At 40.5% G+C, this 21,778-nt stretch overlaps 1 protein-coding gene across 1 annotated transcript in view; it reads left to right on the forward strand.

The window, feature by feature from the left end:
- The window catches only part of LOC140540521 (ephrin-B1-like), a 46,168-nt gene extending 25,991 nt beyond the window's left edge, over window positions 1–20,177 (forward strand). The window contains exons 3-5 of the mRNA XM_072662846.1: window positions 12,055–12,147; window positions 14,766–14,882; window positions 16,016–20,177. Of these exons, the coding sequence (XP_072518947.1) occupies window positions 12,055–12,147; window positions 14,766–14,882; window positions 16,016–16,395 (590 nt within the window). The 3' untranslated portion in view covers window positions 16,396–20,177. The remainder of the gene's footprint in view (window positions 1–12,054; window positions 12,148–14,765; window positions 14,883–16,015) is intronic.
- Window positions 20,178–21,778: the final 1,601 nt, after the last annotated feature.

The raw sequence follows: 21,778 nt of genomic DNA on the forward strand, positions 1-21,778 counted from the left end.
ATAGGTGGCTACCCCTTTATATGTTACAGACATGCTTTCCTCACACATGTTACTTTGGGAGCGCATTATTTTTGCTCCCCTCCGCTTTATCCTATTGAAATGAAAGCGTAGGGCTGGTAGCTTCGGCTGGTTTTGTTTGGAATAACTTTCGCAAGGCTTCATGTGTCTATTTTAATACCCTGACATTTGACTGTGATCTCAGCTCCTTCCATCTGTATATCATAACCTCTCCATGCAGCCAGGAGATTTGCATCACACACACCACATGGTTCTGATTGCTTAGCCATACACTCACACGGTTGATGCAGTTTGGCCATGGCTCACAGAACTGTTACGGATTTGCAGAATAAATGGGCAAACCTGACAAAAAAAAAAAAAAAAAAAAAAATATATATATATATATATATATTTTTTATTTTTTATTTTTTTTTATTTTATATATATATATATATATATATATATATATATATTTTTTTTTTTTTAATATTAGGATCATATTTAGCCTGGCATAAGGGGTGGGAGAGGTTGGGGGGTCATTGAAAAACATGCTTTTTGTTCAGCGGTTACAGGTTCCAGCGCCTTCTTCTTGAGCGTCATCAGAGCTCAGCCTCAGATCTATTCCTTCTGTAACTGATTGCAGGGAAAGCTTAATGTTTGCAAGGATGTAATCAGCAACATCCATTTTGAGGTCCATATATGATCCCTGCCTGGGGTTTGGGCGAGCGATAGGAATAGGGAGAATTCTCTCTCTCTCTCTCTCTCTCTCTCTCTTATGTTTCTTCTTTTCGCTGCTGCTGCATAGCTTGTGTTTGTGCGGTTTCCCCCACTCTTGCTCTCTTGCCTATTCTCTCTCCTTCCCTCTCTTGTAGTCCCTTTCTCTCTTACTCTCCCCCTTGTTTGTGCTTTCTCACTCTTATGTTGGAGGCGAAAATAATCATTCAGCTTGGGTCATTGGAAGCTCGGTATAGAAGAAGTGGCCCACGAGAGAGGCCAGAAATGACAGTCATCTCCATCCACCCCACATTTGTTCATCAGCAGCCCCTGTGTCGGATTTATATCGCCCTACGCTTACCCCCACCCCACCACCCGAACCCCACATCAGCCCTGCAGAGCAATTTTCCCCAGCCATTTTTCAGGCCTGCCTCTCAATAGTGGGCGTGCCTTGCGTCTATTAGGAATTTTGACCTTCTTTGGTACAGCTTCATGCGCCATTTTAGGCGCCAGTCGCATGTTGTATTTGGTTGACACTGGTCAAATCTGTCCATTACTTTCAGTCAGGCTGGAATTTGTTTTGCCAGACGGCAGAGTTCAGGACCAAAATTCCATTAGATGATATCGCAATGCAGAAACGGGCCAAAGCACCCGCATGCAATTTTGCAAACCAATGAATAATTCAAGCCCATATAATCATGGCACACAGTACACACAGTTCTATGCACTTGGCTGTGCCTGGCCACTTGGGGACAGGTAGAAGTGAGTGTGCTGCCGTAGTACCTGTATGTGTATATGTGTGTGTATCGTGAGAGCTCAGCAGCAGCCAGTTCATCTACACAGTGTGTTCACAGGGCCGCAGTGAGCTCCTGCAGGGGACTTTGACATGCTCGAGCTGGCTTGCTATAGACAGGTGGGGGTAATAAGCCTTTCTCTCCCTCTCTCTCTTTCTTTTTCTCTCTTGCTTGCTCGCTCTCTCTTTCCTTCTTTCTCTCTCTCTCACTGCGCACAATGAGTCTCCGTGGAGGACAGATGGTCTCCTCGAGTCCTCTGGAACTCATGGGCCACTCGGCCTGACAGGGTGTGGATTTAATGAAATGTGACTGCCCTCATCAAAGTGCCGGATTGAAAAAAATAGGCCACTGCACTAAACAGATCAACGATCCACATATACGGCTAGAGTAAGCAAAGAAAAAAACTAAAAATCTTAACATCATAAGATCATATTTTGTGTGGCAGTGTGGGCAGCATTTGGACACTAAAAAGTGATTGTGTCACTTCTATCTGCAGTATGAACATAACATTAATAGCCCATGTAATTGATTATAATAATGATGGCATATCATCCGTTATTCGTTCAGCATAGGATTTTTTTTCTGAATTTGCTTGAACTAAGTGGGAATCCCTAGCCTAGCATAGCTTTATTTGGAGGTTGGTGTTCTTACTTTGTGGTGCTTTTCCCCTTTTCTCCACAATTTATTGAATACTGCAGTCAACAGACTGGAAGGCTGCTTTTGTAAAGGTCACTGCAGATGCACTCAAGATTTACAATTTACGTTAAGAGAATATCACAATCCTTAGCACACACACACTTGCACACAAAATGCACACATGGCATGTGGAGCTACATACACATTAATGCACACAAGTTTGAGCATCTAAGACTGTGCCCAAAGCTCTCTGCTACATTTTACAGCTGAATTTTGATCTATATTTCCCCCTTTCCAAGACCCTCTATATAACACGTTTTTTTTTCTCCTCCTCCTGCCAAACTTATAGACCCATAAGGCCATTTGCACTGCAAATGTTTTAAACACACATAACATAAAGTGTGAAACTGAAAGCCACATAATTACGGGGGTTAAAACACATCTGGGTATTTCACACTTAACAGTCAGACTTCTGTTCGGTCACTCTTTATGGTCTGTGGGGCTATGTTCTTAAAGTGTCTCCAAAAAAAAAAAACGCAAGGCCCTGCTGGCTAGTGACACTAAGCCTCTTTGTTTGCAAAGTTCTTGTTGAATGTTAACATCCTCTTAGTGTTTATTACGTGCAAAAGACCGACAGCATAGTAATTGACTGTTTCACACCTTGCTTTGAGTGGCTCTTCAGGAGGCATAAACGGAGTGCTTTGTGAATCAGTCATCCCATCACACATCGTTTAGCATTAATAAATCTGAGCAAAAAAGCTGTTGTGTCTCCCCAGGCCTTCATCCAACAACAAATGTATGATAATTATTTCAGATTTAGTTTTTGCTTTAAAGCATTCCCTCTGCCATGTCTGACAGATCTTACACTCAGGAGATAAGGCACGAAGAAAATCAACAAAATTAAAAAATATATTAAAAATAAAATGCTGGGGTTAAACAATGAGGGTTACTGACATATTTTACAGAAAAGGTACACACTTTGTAACTATTATATATTGAATTATCTTTCTATAGAAACATGTTTACACTTGATTTAAGTCTGTGTTTAAGAACACATTTGATCTTTTTGGACTAGTCATGGCAAACTTTGCATCTGCAGACATGTAAAAATACTGTTACGGTAAGAGAACACTTGCCAGCTGTTTGCCATCAACTTGGTGAATAATACTTAAACACCATGTTGCACACTCTGTGGCTCTGAGTTGAATCTGACTGCATATATAGTTCATCTATATATGCAGTCAGTGTGTTCTGCTGAAGTGTTCATATACACTTCAGCTATAGTACATTAGCCAAATCAGGAGGTGATTAGGCAAAACTTCACCTACAAACCATGTTTATCAAATGGCTAGAGTAGACCTAATTGGTTATTACCTTCCTCAAGTGTACATGTGTCTGTACATTTTAATTAAAATGTTCTGGCTTTAAAAGTTAATGCATGCTGTCTGTAATTTTAGTGTGAATGCATCACAGCACGGTGGGCATATATGGCCTTTATTGTTCTCCATTTGCATAGCTTATGGTGACTTTTAAAAATAATTGTCCTACTGTCTATGTTTCTTACATATCGCTATGCAAAAAAAATGTTTAGAACGAAATTTAGCACTGCACAATTTGGACGCATCACAAACACTGACAGTAAGCTAGAACATACATGGTCACTCCCCTTAGACCCTGGACTGTTTTTGCATCCGCCTCATTTAAAATAAACACACTCTGACTGCAGTAATCACAGGTTTGCCCAGGTCCAGTTCTGTTCATGGTAACTACACATGATGGTTTTTGGTTTGTTGACAATGCATATATCTTAAAAGTGTTTGGCACATTGCTTGTTGTCATGTTTTCCTTTTGGCATCTGCTGCACTTTGGCAAGATGGCGAGTTTCTTATTCTTTATGACTCTGTAGATCCTTTTGCCCTTTTAGAATGAAGGAAAAGCCAGAGTCTAATTGGCCATCTCCATTTGTAAACATTGATTTAGTGTCCAAAACGTCTTCCCTGAGGGCTAGGATGGGTTGTTGAGACAGTTAGTTCCTGCACTTTGCGGAGCACAAGTTAGTGTTACGTCATTGATCTGAGTTGATATAGAGTCGACTGGTGTAAACAACATCTGTGTAATGGGCAGCTATTGTATTAATCTGGACATTATTAGCATGTTTCAGCATTCAAAACCACCATGACTAGTATTATTCAGCCAGATTCGTTTTTTTACTCCAAGCTGTTTTTACTCCAAATTGACAGTTTTAGTAATTTGATTGAAATGAATGCTTTGCTAAGTAATCTCTACTTTAAAAGCAAAGGCTGTTGTAGCCAGAATTAATATAAAATCGTCTGTGTGAATAGTTAAGACTAGACAATTCATATGGAAAGAAATGGTAATATTATCTCATGCTTGAAACTCGTGTTGTGGGGAAGTGATAAGGAGACTGCTTCTAAAGTCAAGCTGAAAGCTTACAAAACGAAATATAATATCATGAAATTTCCTCACTAAGCAATTATTTCATATGCCCCTTTACCTTAACACAGGCATTGCTAATCCGATAGCTTTGCAGTTTGAAATGGAAGTATTTGGGGACAGTTGTGGCTTTGTTGGGGGAGGGGATGCTGGCTGCATTCTCTTTGGTGAAGGAATTCTCTTAAAGGAATTTTAGTACTTGTTTGTTTTGCTTTTACATAAAGCACCAGGACAAGGATGCTTATTTGTGAGGCACTCTGTGTGGTCAAAAGACATTCTTGTGGACAGAGATCGGACGCATTGTTAGACACAGTGGACACATGGTTCTGCTAAAGGATAGCCAGAGGACTAAACCTTTATAATTTAGCTGTATGTGAATTTTTATCTTTAATGCACTTCCTTTCGTTTGCTTGCGGATTTAAAATCAGTGCATCTAATCGGATGATCAGTCAACTGATAAACAACTCCTTGTGATTAAAAGTAGATCATGTTAAAACCCACTGATTCATTTTGTTTCACTTACATAACAGCAGGCAGGAGGATCTCTGTGTAGTTAATGCCAGTATGTGTGAAGCTTGTACTGATTTATCTGTAGAAATTAGGGAAGTCCATAAGTTCACTTGAGCCTCCTGCCAGGAAACCAGTCTCTCCAACACTCCCCCATGTGTTTGCTATCAAAGCCAATTAAGCCCCAATTGAAGTCCAAATATTAAGTGCACCACAGTAGCCAAGATAACACAGATGTCTCCAAAAGCAACACTCTCTTGGCCCGCCTTGGACCCTGTCATCCTTCTTGAAGAGGATAGCCCTTCCCTGGCAAAGATCACTTTTTTATTGTCTGTATGATTGTCTTTTTTTTTTTCCAGAAAAGCTGACCATAAATAAGTGAAGTGCCCCCACCCTCCAACAAAACATCTGGTGCCAGGCTTGCTTTCAATTCTGTGGCCTTGTTAAATTGGAGCAAAAGACAGATTAATTAAAAGGTTAAAGCAGCCTCTTTAAACTTGGGTGATGTTTTTATAAACTATTACCCCTTTTGAGAAAATTGCATGACCGAAGACTCATTTGGTCCGCTGGTTTGGGCGGAACATCGGTTTATTTCATGTGGTCATGTGGAATAATGATTGGGTGTGAAATGAAAAATATGCTCATAGTGAGAGTTCACCCTATTGTCATTGAGTGTTTACTCTAGCACAAAGAATGAAATATATATTTTATATATTTTTTTTCTGGGACTGTTTCCATGAAAGGGGTAATGCATATGATGAAATATTCTAGGACTGTGTTGAAGGTCATAAGATCCAAGAAATGCAAGTTAGTCACTCCCCAAACCCAACCCACCCCCACCCCCCCCCCACACACACACACTTCTGTGGGCTGAGGGGAAAAAACAGTCTGATATGGTTTGAGACAGATGAATGGTTCCGCTCCCCAAGGTCTGCGTGTTATTCCACATCCTTCATTTTGCCCAGATTTGGTTGCATGCCGGAGTGCCTTGTTTACCTTCCCTTGCATCACAGCTAAGCTCTAAAAGGTTTAAGAACGAACGGAACATTTTAAGAAGATTCAAACAATTTTCAGTGCCAAGATTTTGCTCTGACAGAGGAGAGATTACAGATAAAATAAAAACCCTCTGAAACCTGCATCCAAATAGGGCACATAGCTTGAAATGAGTCAGCTGGAGAGAGTTTAGCTGAAGAGTCTAAGAGAGACTCTCATGGGGGTTAAAAGCTGTCCTCCCAACTTTTCATCACTCGTAGCTTACAATGAGGCTGTTGAGTGACTGGGTGTCTCTTCTACATGGCTTCTTAGCAGCTCTCTGTCTCTAATGAAGGGCATCACGCTTGCAAGCCGCCACCCACTGCTCCCTCTCAGCCTAACATCTTTGCTGCAACTGTAATGGCAGCCTGTAGCAGTGGAGCTTCTAACATCAAAATAAGCTGGCTTAGGAAGAATCCTGTGTGCTAAACTCACTAGCTGGTGTTGAGCCTTTTTCAGTGGAGTTGCATAATATCATTTTGTTTGGGTTTGTTATGAGATAAGACTAGACAAGCTTAGTTGTACTGGACTGCTATTGGATGGGGTTTGTGTCTTATTATGCTGTGCAAGCAGCATCTTGTGTTTGCAAACGAGCAGATAAACCTGTGTTCTCTGTGCATTTGTTTGATACATTTATTGTACTATTTGATTTCTATTTCTACATCATGAATAAACTCCCTGCAGACTGACTTGCAGACTTAGTTAGTGCTGTGGCTAGGTCTACATGAGTAGACTCATTAGAGATGGCATTAGCATACACTTTTCAAAACAAACCCACACAGCACACTCATACAAATGTCCACCTCCATACGTGTCTGGTTGAAATTCAGGTTAGTTTATATAGTGCTTTTAACAACAGAAGTTGTCACAAAGCAGCTTTACAGAGATCTGGGTCCCCACCCCAAGTGTGCAAGCTAGTGGTGACAGTGGCAGAAGAACCTTAGGAGGAATCCACCCTCCTCTGGTCAACATTGATTAGCAAAACAATGAACAGCAAAAGCATGAAATGATGACAAATTAATTGATATACAAAAATAAAAAACAAACACAGGAATTGAAGTGCGCTTAACACTACACAGAATGATAAGTTATGTTAGTAGTAATGGTTTTAGGAAGGCTATCTACAGAGGCAACAATGTTATCAGGGGATCAATATATGCAACATATATACTCATATATTACATCACTGCTATGACTATATTAAGGTATACTACACCACAATTATAAATGTGTTGCACACCTGAGTAGTACAACAGTTTGAGTTGGTTTGGTGACTTTTATTAATAATTAATGAATAGTTCTAATCAGAGGAGGATGGGTCCCCCTTGCGATTCTTGGTTCCTTGTCTTTTTACTAATTACTGATGTGTAAAGCTACTTTGTGTAAACACCAGTTGTAAAAAGCAATATGCAAATAAATTTGATTTGATTTGATATGCTAATAGTGCTAGCAATACTTTTTAAACAAGGCAAACTCTTTACAATGTAAAAATTCTAAAAATAATAAATAAATAATAAATAATACTGTGCACACTTTAATCTGTATTGGACTAATGTTACTGTGCAGCGGTATCCTGGTTGTTGTCCAAAATTTTACAATAGACAGAAAAAGTTTAATGTCATGTAGAAATATAAATATTAGAAAAAATGTTTTGATATTTATGTGGTTCTGTTGAGTATATTGCCCACCGTAGTAGAAAACAAAAGTTCTTTAGCCACAACATGTGCATACCCCCTGCACATGTTTCTATTGACTTGTTCTTACACATAAGACTTGTTCTTACACATAATTCTTTTATGGCCTTTTTTGTTGCTTTATTTCTTATTGAAGATTATCTTCCATAAGGCAATGTGTGCCATTTTAGGTTTGTCTTTAGAATCATATCCTGGGACAGTCTCTCTGAGTTTTAAAAAGCATTCCGGGCTTGTGTGTGTAGTCAAGAGGGATTAATTTTTTGCAAATGGAATATGCTCTTTTCCTCCTTCAGCAATGTCAAACTGCAGTGGCTCAGATGCACCACTGGTATTTTGTATGTATGTAAGTATGCAGGAAGCATCATGTTGTTTGCACTACTGGATTATTGAAGAAAGAATGTTTGCAAAAAAAGGAAATAAACAGAATCAAGAAGTGAGTAAAGGTTAACAAAATATACATTCCATGTTACATGTTCCATGGATATTCATGTCCATCAGTGTGGATAAGTTCAACATAATTTGTTACAGGACCAGGCATTAAGTTAATCTATTAAGATTCAATTTATGATCTATTACCAGATATTTACTGAATAGCAACACAGACAGTTTTCTTATACACTGCATTTACATCATGTAACACTAGTACACTAGTTTCTTGAATAATGAGCTCTTTTGAGTATATACATACCATGCCCTTTCTCCTTTTTCTCTGGCTTCAACATTGTCATCAAACAAATTGGGCCCCCGTCTTTCAAATTATTCAACCCCTACATTTTGTTTCATTACCTGATTCAAATGACTTGGTTGGAGGGGAGAATGGAAAGCCCCCTTTGGGAATGAATGAGAAATATTGAAGAAAGGCCCCACCAGCAAGCCAGTCTCATTTCTATATTTACCCTGTTGTCTGGGAAAATTAGGTCACTCAGGTGACCCCTTGGAATAAATTCACTGTCTTCGCCATGAATCATTTGCTGTTTATTATGCGTCTCCAGTGCCGAGCAGGACATTAATAATCCATGAGCTATGTGTGGGTGAGCCTAGGTTTCAGACTACCACCTCCAGCTCTTTAAGGCCTTTTGTCCTAGTTGACATTATTCTCAAGTCATATCCGCCCTCTCTCATTTTGACACCTGATCCCCACTGTTGCTACTGCCAGTGTACATCCCAAGCATTTACCTCATTCTGTAATCACGTTCAACATTTGTTGCGTATTTCTGACAGCGCAAAAGCCTGTGTCAACATTCGACAGTTGATTTGGCGTAAGAGAGTAGACAGATGAGCTGTCTCTTTTTTATTTCATGCATGTTTTGTACATTTTTAAGCAAATGTTCATTGAAAGAAAATGCAAATTCAGTATTTTCATCAGCTACTGTTATGTGCACTGTGAGTCTAGCGATGGTAAGTAGCTTATATGAGAAAGGGATACAAACCTTTATTAGCCCTTGTATAGCAATTGTGACAGCCCCCTGTCAGTTATACATTGCTATAGCCCTAACAGTTCAGAGATGCTAGGTGGAACAAACAGTTGCTCTTTTAATGAGAGCTGAAGTCGCTGTCACCCATCAAATCCTTGCAGATTCCGCCTCAACAGGCAGTTTTGGTATGATGTGATTTTCATTCCCCCTACGTCATCTCTTATTTAAAAAATGTTATTGGCATCATCATTTTTGCATTTATTTTTATTCCACCAACCAGCTTTTCCACCTCATCCAATCATAACAAGTGTTCTTACACATTTCCGCCTTTTTCAGTCAAGTTGCTTATTCCTACTTACACATTTTGTACAAGAGAGGTAGATAGAAAAATTTAAGGAATTTCAAGAAAAGGGTTAGCATTAATGTACCTAGTAGCAGCCACATAAAAACAAAACAAAAAAATGCAAGTTCTGGACATTGTAAAGTTTGCAAGTAAACCTACACGAGTGCAGGTAGAGTCTAAAGCTTCTTTCTCCCTTATCAGCCTGCCCTGTAAGCTTGTGTCCTTATTGTAAATATAGTAAACGCAAAAATCCCTTGCTTCCTGTTTCCAAAACACCACACCAGAATCCCCACCACAGTATCCAGAAACAATGGATGTGAATTAGAAGCATAGCGGAGGCAGGGGAAAATGGCCCGCTTACAGATTCATGTTACGGGCCGGTGAGGTGCCTCAAACAGAATTTAAAGGAAAACATTTGGAACTTGACATGGAGCACCAGGAGGGACTGTATGACAGACTACTGTAAAATCACTTGAGGCCCCATTTCTTGTAACACTGGAGTTTTCAGTAACAGCTGGGCAGATACATGAGGGCAGATTAAACTTAATCTGAGGTTAAATTCTGCTGTCAGTATGTTAATTGTTTTGTTTTTGTTTGTACAACTGGACTTTGTCTTTGTCCAGCAAAACCAACTGCCTGCAAGTTTTGTCAGTGGTATACAGAAGGCCGTTTTTGGTTTTATTGTCTACAAACAAAAGCCAAAATGAAGTAGATTGTTAAGTGAGCTTATTACCCTTTATTTTTGTGTACGACTAATTTGCTCTCGTGCATTTTATTAGGATGCAATTAGCTCTGCTATTAGCTCCACTAAGTTCTGCTAAATGGAAGATATTGTCCATTCTGTTCTTTCATCAAAAAGAAATATTCATTAGTTTTTGCATTCTGGCACAGTGATGGCACATGCTAAGCCTGAGCGGAAGTTGACGGATATTTATAGATATTAGCATTAAGAGGCAAAGTGTTATCATTGGTAGGAAATAAAAACTCTGAGCATGACAGTGTATAAGACAGATTAGCCAAGGACATTTAGCTTGATCTTCAAAGCACCCTTTTTTTTGTAACTGCACTCTTGAAAGTTAAAACCTCTTAGTGAAGATTCCGGTGGCTGGCAAAGGGAGAAAAACATGAGGTGGAAAGAAGGCACAGTGAGGTTAACAAGTGTGTGATAGCTTCAGCCCCTAGGCTAGGGAGTGAGCTACCTGTCTGAACAGGGTTTAGTTTTCTCACTGGCCACCATTGTTCTGCAGTTGCACAGAGGCTTTCAGTCTCGGTCTGAGATCTAATTAGATGTCCGCCGCTCCAAATGGTTACTTATGTCATTTGAAGCTTGATGAGTAAATGAAGTCGACAAGGCCTTAGCCAGCAGTGAATGGGGGGGGGCTTGGGGAGGGCGGCAGAGGTTGAAGATCGGAATAGCCAGGGAGCCAGTGTGAAAAGCATGGAGTGCTTCACACGGCAGAGAGAAAGGAACCCCTTGTACCCCGGATTTTACCATGCTGGGTCTTCAGTAATGCACTTTCCCTGTGGATCGTTTCTTCTAAGCTGAAAAAACTGTGATTGCTCCTGCCTACCAGTGCCGGTGACTTCATCCCTGTGAAGTGAGTTGTAACGGTGTATAAACAGGGTCCATCTCAAACCCTCTTTCCCCTCCTTTTTAGCTTATGTTAACGTGGAGGACAAGCCCCTGAAGTAAAAGGCCTTGGCCCTGGGCAGTGACTAGCCCCCTAATTACAAGCCATGCAGAAAGGGAAAGCCGAGCTCCCAAGCCCCCAGCTCATAGCTATAATTCTTCCTGGCACAAAGTATTCACAGAGATAAACATTGGCCAGTATTATTTTACACCGTCTCTTTTTTCGAACGGTGACACTAATGAGAGAGATAGAGTTCTGCCCCCAGCACGCAAACAGCTTGGTATATTCCACCTAGCACAGTTCTCCGTTAGCGGCTCTGCACTTTAACGGTTGCGGTAATGCCAAACCAACTTATAAGGCTGCTTTACACACAGTTCACACATAGCTTTGGGGCCCCAACTGCAAATAATGTTGTTGTCAGTGTTACTTATATTAAGATATTAAAAGGTAAAATCATCTAATATAATTTGCTGTTATAAAAGAAATTAATTAGTGGTCACATTTCAACTTGATTTCATATGATCTGTATATTTCTGTATTTAGATCTGTCTGTGGTTTTATAAGCCTGTCTGTAATGTCCACCTCATTTGTCTATCTGGTCTATCTGTTTGTTTGTCTTATTTATTTTGACTCTCCACTGTCTGTCTTTCAAGAAGCTTCATCCTTCAGACCTTATGTCTAGTGTTCAGTTTTGCATGAATTGCAATATGAAACAAAACAGTAGTGGTGGTCACCAATGCTGAATTGGAGTTACCAACCAGTATACCAAGCCCTAGTAGTTATGGCTTTCGAATTCATGTTAATTGTGTTCCGACTGACTTGTTTTCTCTGCTGCAGCCACGTCCAATGGGTCACTGGAAGGCTTGGAGAATCGGGAAGGCGGCGTTTGTAAGAGCCGCTCTATGAAGGTCATCATGAAGGTCGGACAAGGTAAGTGTAATATCATTAAGATGCACTTCTAATGCTCATGCATGATGGCATAATTACACTTGTAATGTTAAAAAAAGTTTTAATTACAAGTCTCAGTGTTGCTGTAGAAACAAGTAATGAGTATCTGTAAACTAAAAGACTAAACACTAATGTAACAGCCATGACAGAACTACAGCGTTCTGGTCTGAATCATAATCTTTTGTGTTTCTTGAAATTTGACAGCAAGCTGTTAACAAAAGGCTCATGGTAATAGTTCAGGAGGTCTGGGTCTGAAATGACAAGGCAAACAAGGAGAGAGAACATCTGCATACCAAGATTTCTTAATTGCGTGTTTGGGGGCTAGAGTGGAAAACTACAAAACAGAAATATGCGCCCAAAACAGCATGGCTGAATGGTAGCCAGCCGGGGCCTTCGAAATGGATGAGTGATAATGAAAGTTTTTTAGATGAGTAGCCATGACCTCAGTGTAAGAAACGGGTTTAACAAGCTCCTGTCCATAAACTCTATCGCCCCAGGCGCAAGAATTTACAATCAGGCTATAAGACGGCCCCCCGTCCCCAGTATGTAAAGCAGCCTTGTGACTTTACTCCCGCAAAAATGTCGGCTTTTAGGCATAATCTGGCTATTTATAACCCCTCAAGGAAACTTTAATGCTCGACTTGTTTACAGTGAAGCTCCATAATCGTTCTGTGCTTTTGATAATGTACGGGTCCTAATTTGCAGATATCATCATGAATAATTAAAAAAACTCTGGTTTTGGTCGCAACTTTTCCTCTCTCCCCCTAAGTAATTATAGCAAGGTGGAGGGATCAGTGGGGCCGCAGCTTCCCCCTTGCTCGCCATGTTAGCCACATCTGTAAGTTTAGAACATGTCTGTGTATTGCCTCTATTTTCTGCTGCAGTCCCTGCATTACCCCAGCAAAAAGCCTGTTCTGCCTAGTTCTTACTTGTGGGTGCAGCCTGCCAAGACATGTAGCTAAATGGTCCAGGGCATGCAGAACATGCCCATAGTGGCTGTCCGCTCACCTCTTTCCACCAAGCAGAACCAATGCCACGACACACTTGCGTGCTTCCGACTGCACCCTGTCCATGTATAATGGATAGCTGAGAAGATGATGAGTGTTAAAGTCGCTCTCGGTACCCACCCAAAAACCAAGCAGAGCCCAGGCTATGAATATTTAGAGGATAGAAAGAGATGAGATGGAAAGAAAGAAAAAAAGAGAGATGGAAAATAAAAAGAATCAAATGCATGCTTCCGCCTTTCGAGCCAGGACCAGATGGAAAATGGGAAAAACAGACACTCCCTGTAATACCCAGCAGACCCTGGGCCCATTTTGGTGTGGACTGCAGGAAGCAGAGCCGCTAGATGCAAACCACTAGCCGTGCTCTAGGAGCCTCTTTTTGGCCTGAGCTGTGCTGGGACACCCCAGAGAAATGAAGCCACAATGGAAAGAGCAGAGTAGCATCTCCTGACCCTCTTCTCTCCACACACACTCCAGCCAGAGCCACCAGGGACACAAAGATAAGAGGAGCAAGGCGGGAGGGATGAGGGGGGAGAGGAGATCTGATAGCACTCTGAGGGTTCATCAAGCTGGGATAACAATTATCTCTGTTTGACTGGCCCCTGGCCCTCACCCCCACCTTTTACCCCTCCACCTGAACGTACTCGGTGGACAGGCAAAAACGTGCGCTTTAGGTCAAGACGCTACACAGAAGCTACCAAAGACAGCTGGTAAAACTAGCGTATTCCAGCCTTCCGTCACAACTTCCATCCTAACATAACCCCCGCTCTCCTTAGAGAACGCAAGTGTGTGGACAGACTCTGAGCCACTGCAATAAATAAGACATATTATTGCCTTTTAACAGCATGAATAATGAATAACAATAAAAAGTTAATATATAACCACATTAACCCCATTCTGCCATGCCTTAGCGTCTGGTGGTTGCCACTGCTGGCTGGTGAACATGTGGTCTTTTTCTCCATTCCTTTGCACAGAGATTAATTGGCATGTGCAGAAAGCACATTCCCTGCATGTTTGTTCTAGAGGAGGGTCATATTTAGATACAAAATAGCTCTTATGATAGCGGCGTAATTGTGATGCATTTCATAGACGTGGGCAGCCAGCTTTTAAACAGTCCTGCATGCTTCCCAGGGAGCCAGAGCCAATAGGCTTATTTAAGAGATTGCGCCTGAGGCAAAGAAACTCTCATTAAGGTGCTCCAATATTTGATATTGTGTTTGGTAATGAGGCTACTTAGTCATATGAGCTGTAGTAATTGGAGATAAATCCTATTAAATGTATTAGATTTACTGCATATGACATACTGCAGTAAACAATATACACAGTATGTATGGGGTTCATATCTTCACATCTTTTTTCCAGCTTTTAAAAGGAGCATTTTTAGGAATGATGAGCGCATCAGGCAGAAAGGTGGCTCACAGAGGGAATTATTTAATAACCGCAGTTTATTGATTTTGCTCGGTTCTATAACAAAGGCAGCAAATGAGATTTTGATAGAAATTTTAATATCTGGCTTTGTTCGCCATCCAAAATGAAAGTGTGTGGGATGCATATTTCATTCAGCTTTTGTTGCTCCTCCGTTTATCTTCTTCCTAGACCCTAATGCGGCGATGCCCGACACAGAGCAGACTAAATCGCCCATGCCTGAACCTGACGCCAGCTCCAACCCTGTTAACCCGGACCTGGACGGACCACTGGAGCCTGGGAATACTGGTATGGCTTCTTTTTTGTGATATTCCACTGTCTTTTACTTCTATATTTTTAAGTGCAGCCGGAACATTTTGTAGGCGATAGAGACCGAGATAGAGCCATGCACAGCCATTAAAGTCAGTCAGCAGGGTTGGACTGAGGTGAAGGGAATTTCTGGCATCTGCACTTCGATTGTATAAAAAACAGATTTTTTCTCTACTCAGATTTCAGTCACTAGAGCTGCCTTTTTTTTGTATGGCTCTGTCCACCCAGGACGCCGGCCAATGAAAGGATAAAACAAAATCAGATGTGCAAAAAGCCCCCTTCTGCCTCATTCCCAGAGCATCAGGATAGTACCATATTTCAGCCTTTTTTCCTACATATGCTTTTGTAGAAGACAAATGTGTCTTGGTGCAAGGGTCCATCATAATCCATCGCAATGTATTGGATTACTTTTCTCGCTTTTTCTCACCACTGATCAAGTTGCACAGTCCAAGACACATTTTTTTCTGTTGCTGTTGAGACTTGTTTTATGATTATTTTATTGAGAATAAATTTACCCAGCAAAGTATTCGGTATGTACTACTTTTTTTCTCAAGTGACAGCTTATTGTCACTTATGTGATGTAAGCATTTTCATTTCATCATTTTCAGCAAATTTATATTCAATGACAGATCTTTCCCTTGACCCAAAAGTGGTTGCTCAGCCAAGACATGTTTGCTCAGAATTACAAGGCCTACATGGCTAATAAGTAATGGAAAATGCAAAAGGGAATGCAAAAAAACTTCTCAAATACAGTGTCTATGAAAAGTAATCACATTTGCTGGCTACCAAATCACCTACTTAAGTTTTAACACCAGCTGGTGGTTTTTGCAATGCATCAAATTATCTTTAAATATCAACCAAAGACGGTATAACTTTACAGTAGAAGAATCTTGTCTGAGTTTTGTTTGTCCATTTTGTCCTTTAGTATATATCAGCTTTCATTACTAAATACATGGACCTTGTAGCTCCAGTGCAAAATGAAAAAAAAAACAAAGAAACAAACTTAGAACACCAAACATGTCTTCTTTCATCCACTGTATTTGGTTTGAGGGGAGAATTGTAAATTTGAGTTGAATTCCAAAGGTTTTTGACATTGTTACTTTTACATCTAGACACCATCAACCAGGAGAACAAGAACAACGGGGTCGACGGCATCCTTGGCTCCAAAATCGCTGTGTTCTCAGCCATTGGTGCAGGCTGTGTAATCTTCCTCATCCTTATTATCTTCTTGGTCATTCTACTGATCAAGATCCGCAAGCGTTCGCGGAAGCCCTCACAGCCACGGCCGGCCGCCCTGTCTCTCAGCACGCTGGCCAGTCCCAAGATGTCAGGCGGTGCTGGCTCTGAACCCAGCGACATAATTATCCCCTTACGGACAGAGAACAACTACTGCCCGCATTACGAAAAGGTCAGCGGGGACTATGGCCACCCTGTCTACATCGTACAGGAGATGCCTCCACAAAGCCCAGCCAACATCTACTACAAGGTGTGATGCTGGGGGGAGAAAAAGGTGTAATAAAAAAAGAACTGAGGCATTTTTGTTTCACACTTCCATTACAGGACCTCTTTGTGAGCCACCGTTTTTTTTACCTTGACCTCTGACTTTGAGAGGCTTCGTAAACCGGAGACCAGACCAGAAACAGTCAGCGAAGAACCGCAGATACAGCCTGTGTGAACTGGAGCAATGATTTTGTTCGTTTTGCAGGCTGAAGGCTTGCCGTGGGAGCTTTTCACCCTTTTTTTTCTTTCTCAAGTTCCATGATATGCCATTCGGAGCAGCTGGAACACAAGTGGACAAGCTTGCTGCGCAGTGCTTCGGAAACAAAGCAACCAGAAACCACACACTGAAAACAAGAACAAACAACCTTTTTTAACTTAAATTAAAGCCGATCCTGCTTTTTTCGGGCTGGCCGGCCAGTTGAAAATGGAGCCTTTTTAATGCTCAGGTAACAAGGGCACAATGAGGTGACGAATAATGGAAATCATATGATGTTTGCCTTACTATTTTTGATGGAAAACCTTTTTGCTCCTTCCACAAAAAGTATTGTTTTGCAATTATGTTCTTAGGCTTTTTTCAATGTATTCTCTTATAAGTGAATATTTCACTTCTCTATCCTTATCTCTGCCACCTTTGTGTGTTTAACATGTGTAGTAAATGATCATTTGGTCCCAGTTGTCCTTTTACACATAGTCTGTAATAATATGCTATGTCATGTATTTGTGTACACATGGCATTTGGAATCAGGCTCTTGTGTTCACAAGTAGAGGCAACCCCTGGCCTGGGTATTTATGACTAAGCCGCTTGCATTTCAGAAGCCGATCTTGCACACATGTCAAGGCAGGCCATGGTAAATTGTGGCTGCTGATGCATCCGCAGCCTGCTAGCTGCTTGGTGGAACAGGAGTAAACTCACAGCTTATACAGAAGTGTTAATGGGTGCTATTAATTAGCTTTTCAACAACAGATCAACATGATGGATGACAGAATCAACATTTTTTACTAAAAAAGAAAGAAACATGTTGCTAGAGAGCAATCTGAATGCTAATTAGCTTGGAGGAAGCCAGGCCTCGGCCCTTGTGTCAAAATGTGAAGCTGGAAGTGGTTAAGTAGGTAAAATATGGCTGTTAGGTCAGTGCAGTAGGAAGGCCTAGTGAGTTTTTAATCTGAATAAAAAAATGAATCACAAAAGTGTTGGGTACAGTTTAATTAGTAGGAAGCACAAACACAATCAAAATAGCACAGCTGTCAGAGATGTGCATTAGATGTGCAAGTCAAAAACGAATTGTGAGAATTACAGCAATATGGAAAAAACTCTCAAAGCTATCAAGCCTAAACAGTGAGGCTCTGCTCTCTCTGATACAATCAGTCTTTAACCTGTATATGTTTCAGAGCAAAGTACTCGTGACATAAACTATTTGGTGTAATTGTTTTAATTTCATCCATGTTTGACAGCTGCCGTGATAAAGATCACATTATATTGTTGATTCTTTTTCTTGCCAACATTTCTTTCCTCCCCTCCCTACATTTGACCGTCTCATTCCTTGTCGACTAAACTAACGTTTTTCCTCCCTTTAATAGCTTCAAACATATCACCAACTTTTATTGTTGAGCTTATGTTTTCTTCGTCTTTCTATCAGGTAAATCATGATAATCTTCAGGTGTCAAAGGTTATGCTGTGTTAAAAACCAAGAATAAATTCAAATTAGTCTAGCCCAGTATCTGGAAGGGAATGTTCTGGCTGTTCTAACAGCTGCTTGTGCTTTGGTTAGGGAGAAGAAAAAAACAAGCAGGTCAGCTAAGGACAGGCGTTTGCTTGTAAAGATGAATACTGAAGCAAGCTCAATTTTATCATGCAGTAAAACTGTTGACTGCCTATCGCCAAGTGTTTATGCTCAAAAACAATGACGGCACAGATAAGTCCTGTTCCAGACATAGGGAAAAAAATTTGCATCTCTGAGAGTATTTCCTTTATTTTTTGTGTATTTTTAGTTAATGTAGTGACATGTCAATATTGTTCACAATCTGGCAAAAAAAGAATAAATAACTAAGACAATGTAAATATGTGGATAATGTTAAAATAACCTAATTTCACCTGAGCCCTGTTTAGGAAACAAATGCGAAAATTACATTTTTGTAATGACTTTGTAAATAGTTGTCTTTTTAAATTGCATTTTGTATAAATTCTTGCATTCTTGTTTCTTTTTGCTTTTCATAGTTGAACAAAAGTTTAAATTACAGTACTCTCTGAGAGGTTGATGCACAATAGCCAGGCATGCCCAAAGTGCCAGATATTTTAAGCGCATCACATTATTTTTCTTAGTTCTCTATCAACACTGTATTTTATCTACATTTACATTTTACCGTACTCTTTCAGATCCCAAGAATCTTATTATTGAACCCAGATTCTGAATTATAATGTCTGAGCTAAACCTAAGTCATTCTCATAGTGGAGGTGGAAAATAACTTTTGCAATGAAATGGACTCAATACCGTGAGCAGTGACCACAGCAGCCATTCATTTGTAACCAGCACTTAGATTTTACCCTTATTAAAATGATAGCATGTCATTACATTTGGGGGTAACCTTAAATCAACTTGTGCATTACATCCATTACTGTATGTCACAGGGCTGTGCCTTTAACTGTGTGTGGGTCAAATTAATCTGGATTTCGGTTGAGTAATTAGATCATACCGAGGTTTGGCACACCATATCTGATAAATCAGGAGGTGTGTGTGTGATCTTCATTATCTCATTACCCAGCTCTCTCCCCAAGACAGCATCAGGGAAAGAGAAATTACATGGTAATAACACCTATATCACTGAGCCAACCTTGACTTCACTTTTGTAGGCACTACTTTGTTGTTGATACGTGTGCACTCTCCAAGAGGTCACACTCTAATTGTATGATGTAGATCAGGCCAAACTCTAAGACCCAGTAATCACTCACTCACTTACTTTCGGTGCGTCTGCCAACACATCCAAAAGAGCTTAGCGGAGAGAATGAGAGCGAAGGAAAAAGAGAGAGTTGGGGAAAGAAGACTCCCTGGTGTTTTACATATTTCACTTAAATCCTCACAGAAATTGCACAAAATCCATTCGTTTATTATTGTGTTTTGGTTTGCCATAAAAATACGGCCTGTCAAAGTCTGAAACATACAGAACTTGTGTTTCCTGCTCCTACAGGAGCATTTTCCAATTACTTGAAGTACAGAATTCCTCAGGCTTTGCCCATTACTTCCTGTCTGTTCCTATTAGCAGTTCACAGTTGTTCCTATTCTTAAAGCTTGTATCCATGTTGGTAAAGTATGTAACAGTGATAACACCTGGTTAGAGTTGTGATCAGTATTGTGGCATGTGTTAGGCCTCATTTTTTCCATTAATATAGTCGACGTGAAGTTGTTTTAAATGTTTTTTTGTTTTTTTTTTCATTTCTCCGTGTTGATGACCCCTGCTGCTGGAGAGTCCCAGCAATTCTTTTACTATATGCTTTGGGTGAACATTGCCTTTACTTGGTTCATGTTTTATGTTCAGGAGCAGTTGTGATATCTGCTTCCTCTTTTTTTTTGTTCAATACTCAGTATTATGTTGTGTGTACATGCTCACAAAGCCTGATTCCGTGTGTTTATAATAGTTCAGTGCTGATTTTTGCAATGCACACCACAGCTTTTCTGGCATAGCTCATCACAACTGATTCAAATGACAACACAATGTTCCACAAAACAACTGAAACCTGATATTGCTTATTTGACAAAATAAATTTCTTTTCCCATGGAAGTTTGCCTGTGCAGTTTTCTCTGGTACCTTTGTTTGTAGATGGGCTTTGTGGCATCTATATGTGGAATTAAACAGAACTGAAACTAACACCTGTTTTGAAAACCTCCTCCCTGTTGTGTAAAAATGAAGGCAGGTTTGGGTACAGCCAAAGCTTTAACATGCCTCAGCTTTGACCTGGCCCTTGTCCCACATACCGGAAGGCTGAGGCTCCAGGTGGCAACAGTGCTGCTAGTTAAAACACGGCTGAAACCCGCAGCAGTTTTAAAATTTTTACCCACCTTTCCATGCTCCTAATGAACCTACAGCCAGCCGACGGCAATAAAACAAAAGACTCGCCTTAAATTCCAGATGTCAGGAGGAACTAAGCATCTCAACTGGCGGGAGACTACAGCTGAGTACTGCATTTTCTGGCTGTCTTTGGCTTATGTTTTTTTTTTCCTCTCTTCCCCCGGCATAGGAGAAAGCATGGTTTGCTCAGAGACGCTGATGAACAATAACTGGGTGACTAGGCTCCTTCTGCTGCACACTGTAAATTAGTCTGCTCGTTTAGCTCCCGCTCTCTGAGCCCCTACTCCTCAGCCTAGGACTTTTTAATAGGCTGGAGCCTGGGCTTGAGCGGCTCTGAGAAGCAGGTGATTAGGCCGAGAGCTCTTGTGTCAGCGGGGCTACACTCCTCTTCTTTCTCCTCTCACGGAGGCAATGGCCCACACTGCCAGCACAACACAGGCAAAGCCCAGACAAAAAGTATTCAACTACTTTGTCCAGCAGGGCTTCAGCCAGGGCTGGCTAGCTTAATCGTGTGCCTGTTCAAACAAGGATTGCATAGGCAGGCTTAATGGGAAGTGCATGTTTCATTGGTTCTACTCATTTTAATGTTCACATAAAAGGGTTTTGATCTAGCTAATTTTTAAAGTCTTTAAATTTACATCTATGGGCTAAGACTAATTATTCAATAACAGCATGTAAAATAAATAAATCCCTTTATTATGCTGTTATTGTGTGTTCATATTGTATCAGCAGCCAGTGGACCTATACAGCTATATTTCAACGTTTCAACCCACGTTTCAAATCCTGATATTTATAGTGTTCCACTGTTTATAGGTTGTACTTTTTTTTAGAAATTATCCCAAATAAGATGCAATAAGACTGAAAGAACAGCATTTACTGGGTGAGTAACTGCACATTAAAAAAGTTTCAGAGCTAAGAAGAAATAAAAACTGCCACAATGCAGAAACACATGATAAAAGTCAATATACAGTCAGTACAATGAGCAGACGATTCATCTTAATGTTGTTGACGTAACTAAAGTACATGAGTAGAAACAGGCAGGATTGAAATGCAGCATTTGTTATATCAACTCTGATCTCTAACTTAGCATTAGCTCCACATGGGCTGTTGTCCTTCTCGAACTGGAAAGACTGGGTTTCATTTAGCGTTCAGCTCTGCCCCTGTTCGCTCTCTGCCTTTTTGTTAGAAATGAGCTTCTTTATTATGCAATTACACATAGATGGCCGGAGGATTAGCTCCTTGTACGCATCCGTCAGGTTTGAGAGCTTTAACGTTGCGTGAAATGTTATTAACTTTATTGAGCGTCACTTCTT

This window comes from Salminus brasiliensis, chromosome 19 (assembly GCF_030463535.1).
Source record: "Salminus brasiliensis chromosome 19, fSalBra1.hap2, whole genome shotgun sequence".
Classification (NCBI taxonomy): Eukaryota; Metazoa; Chordata; class Actinopteri; order Characiformes; family Bryconidae; genus Salminus; species Salminus brasiliensis.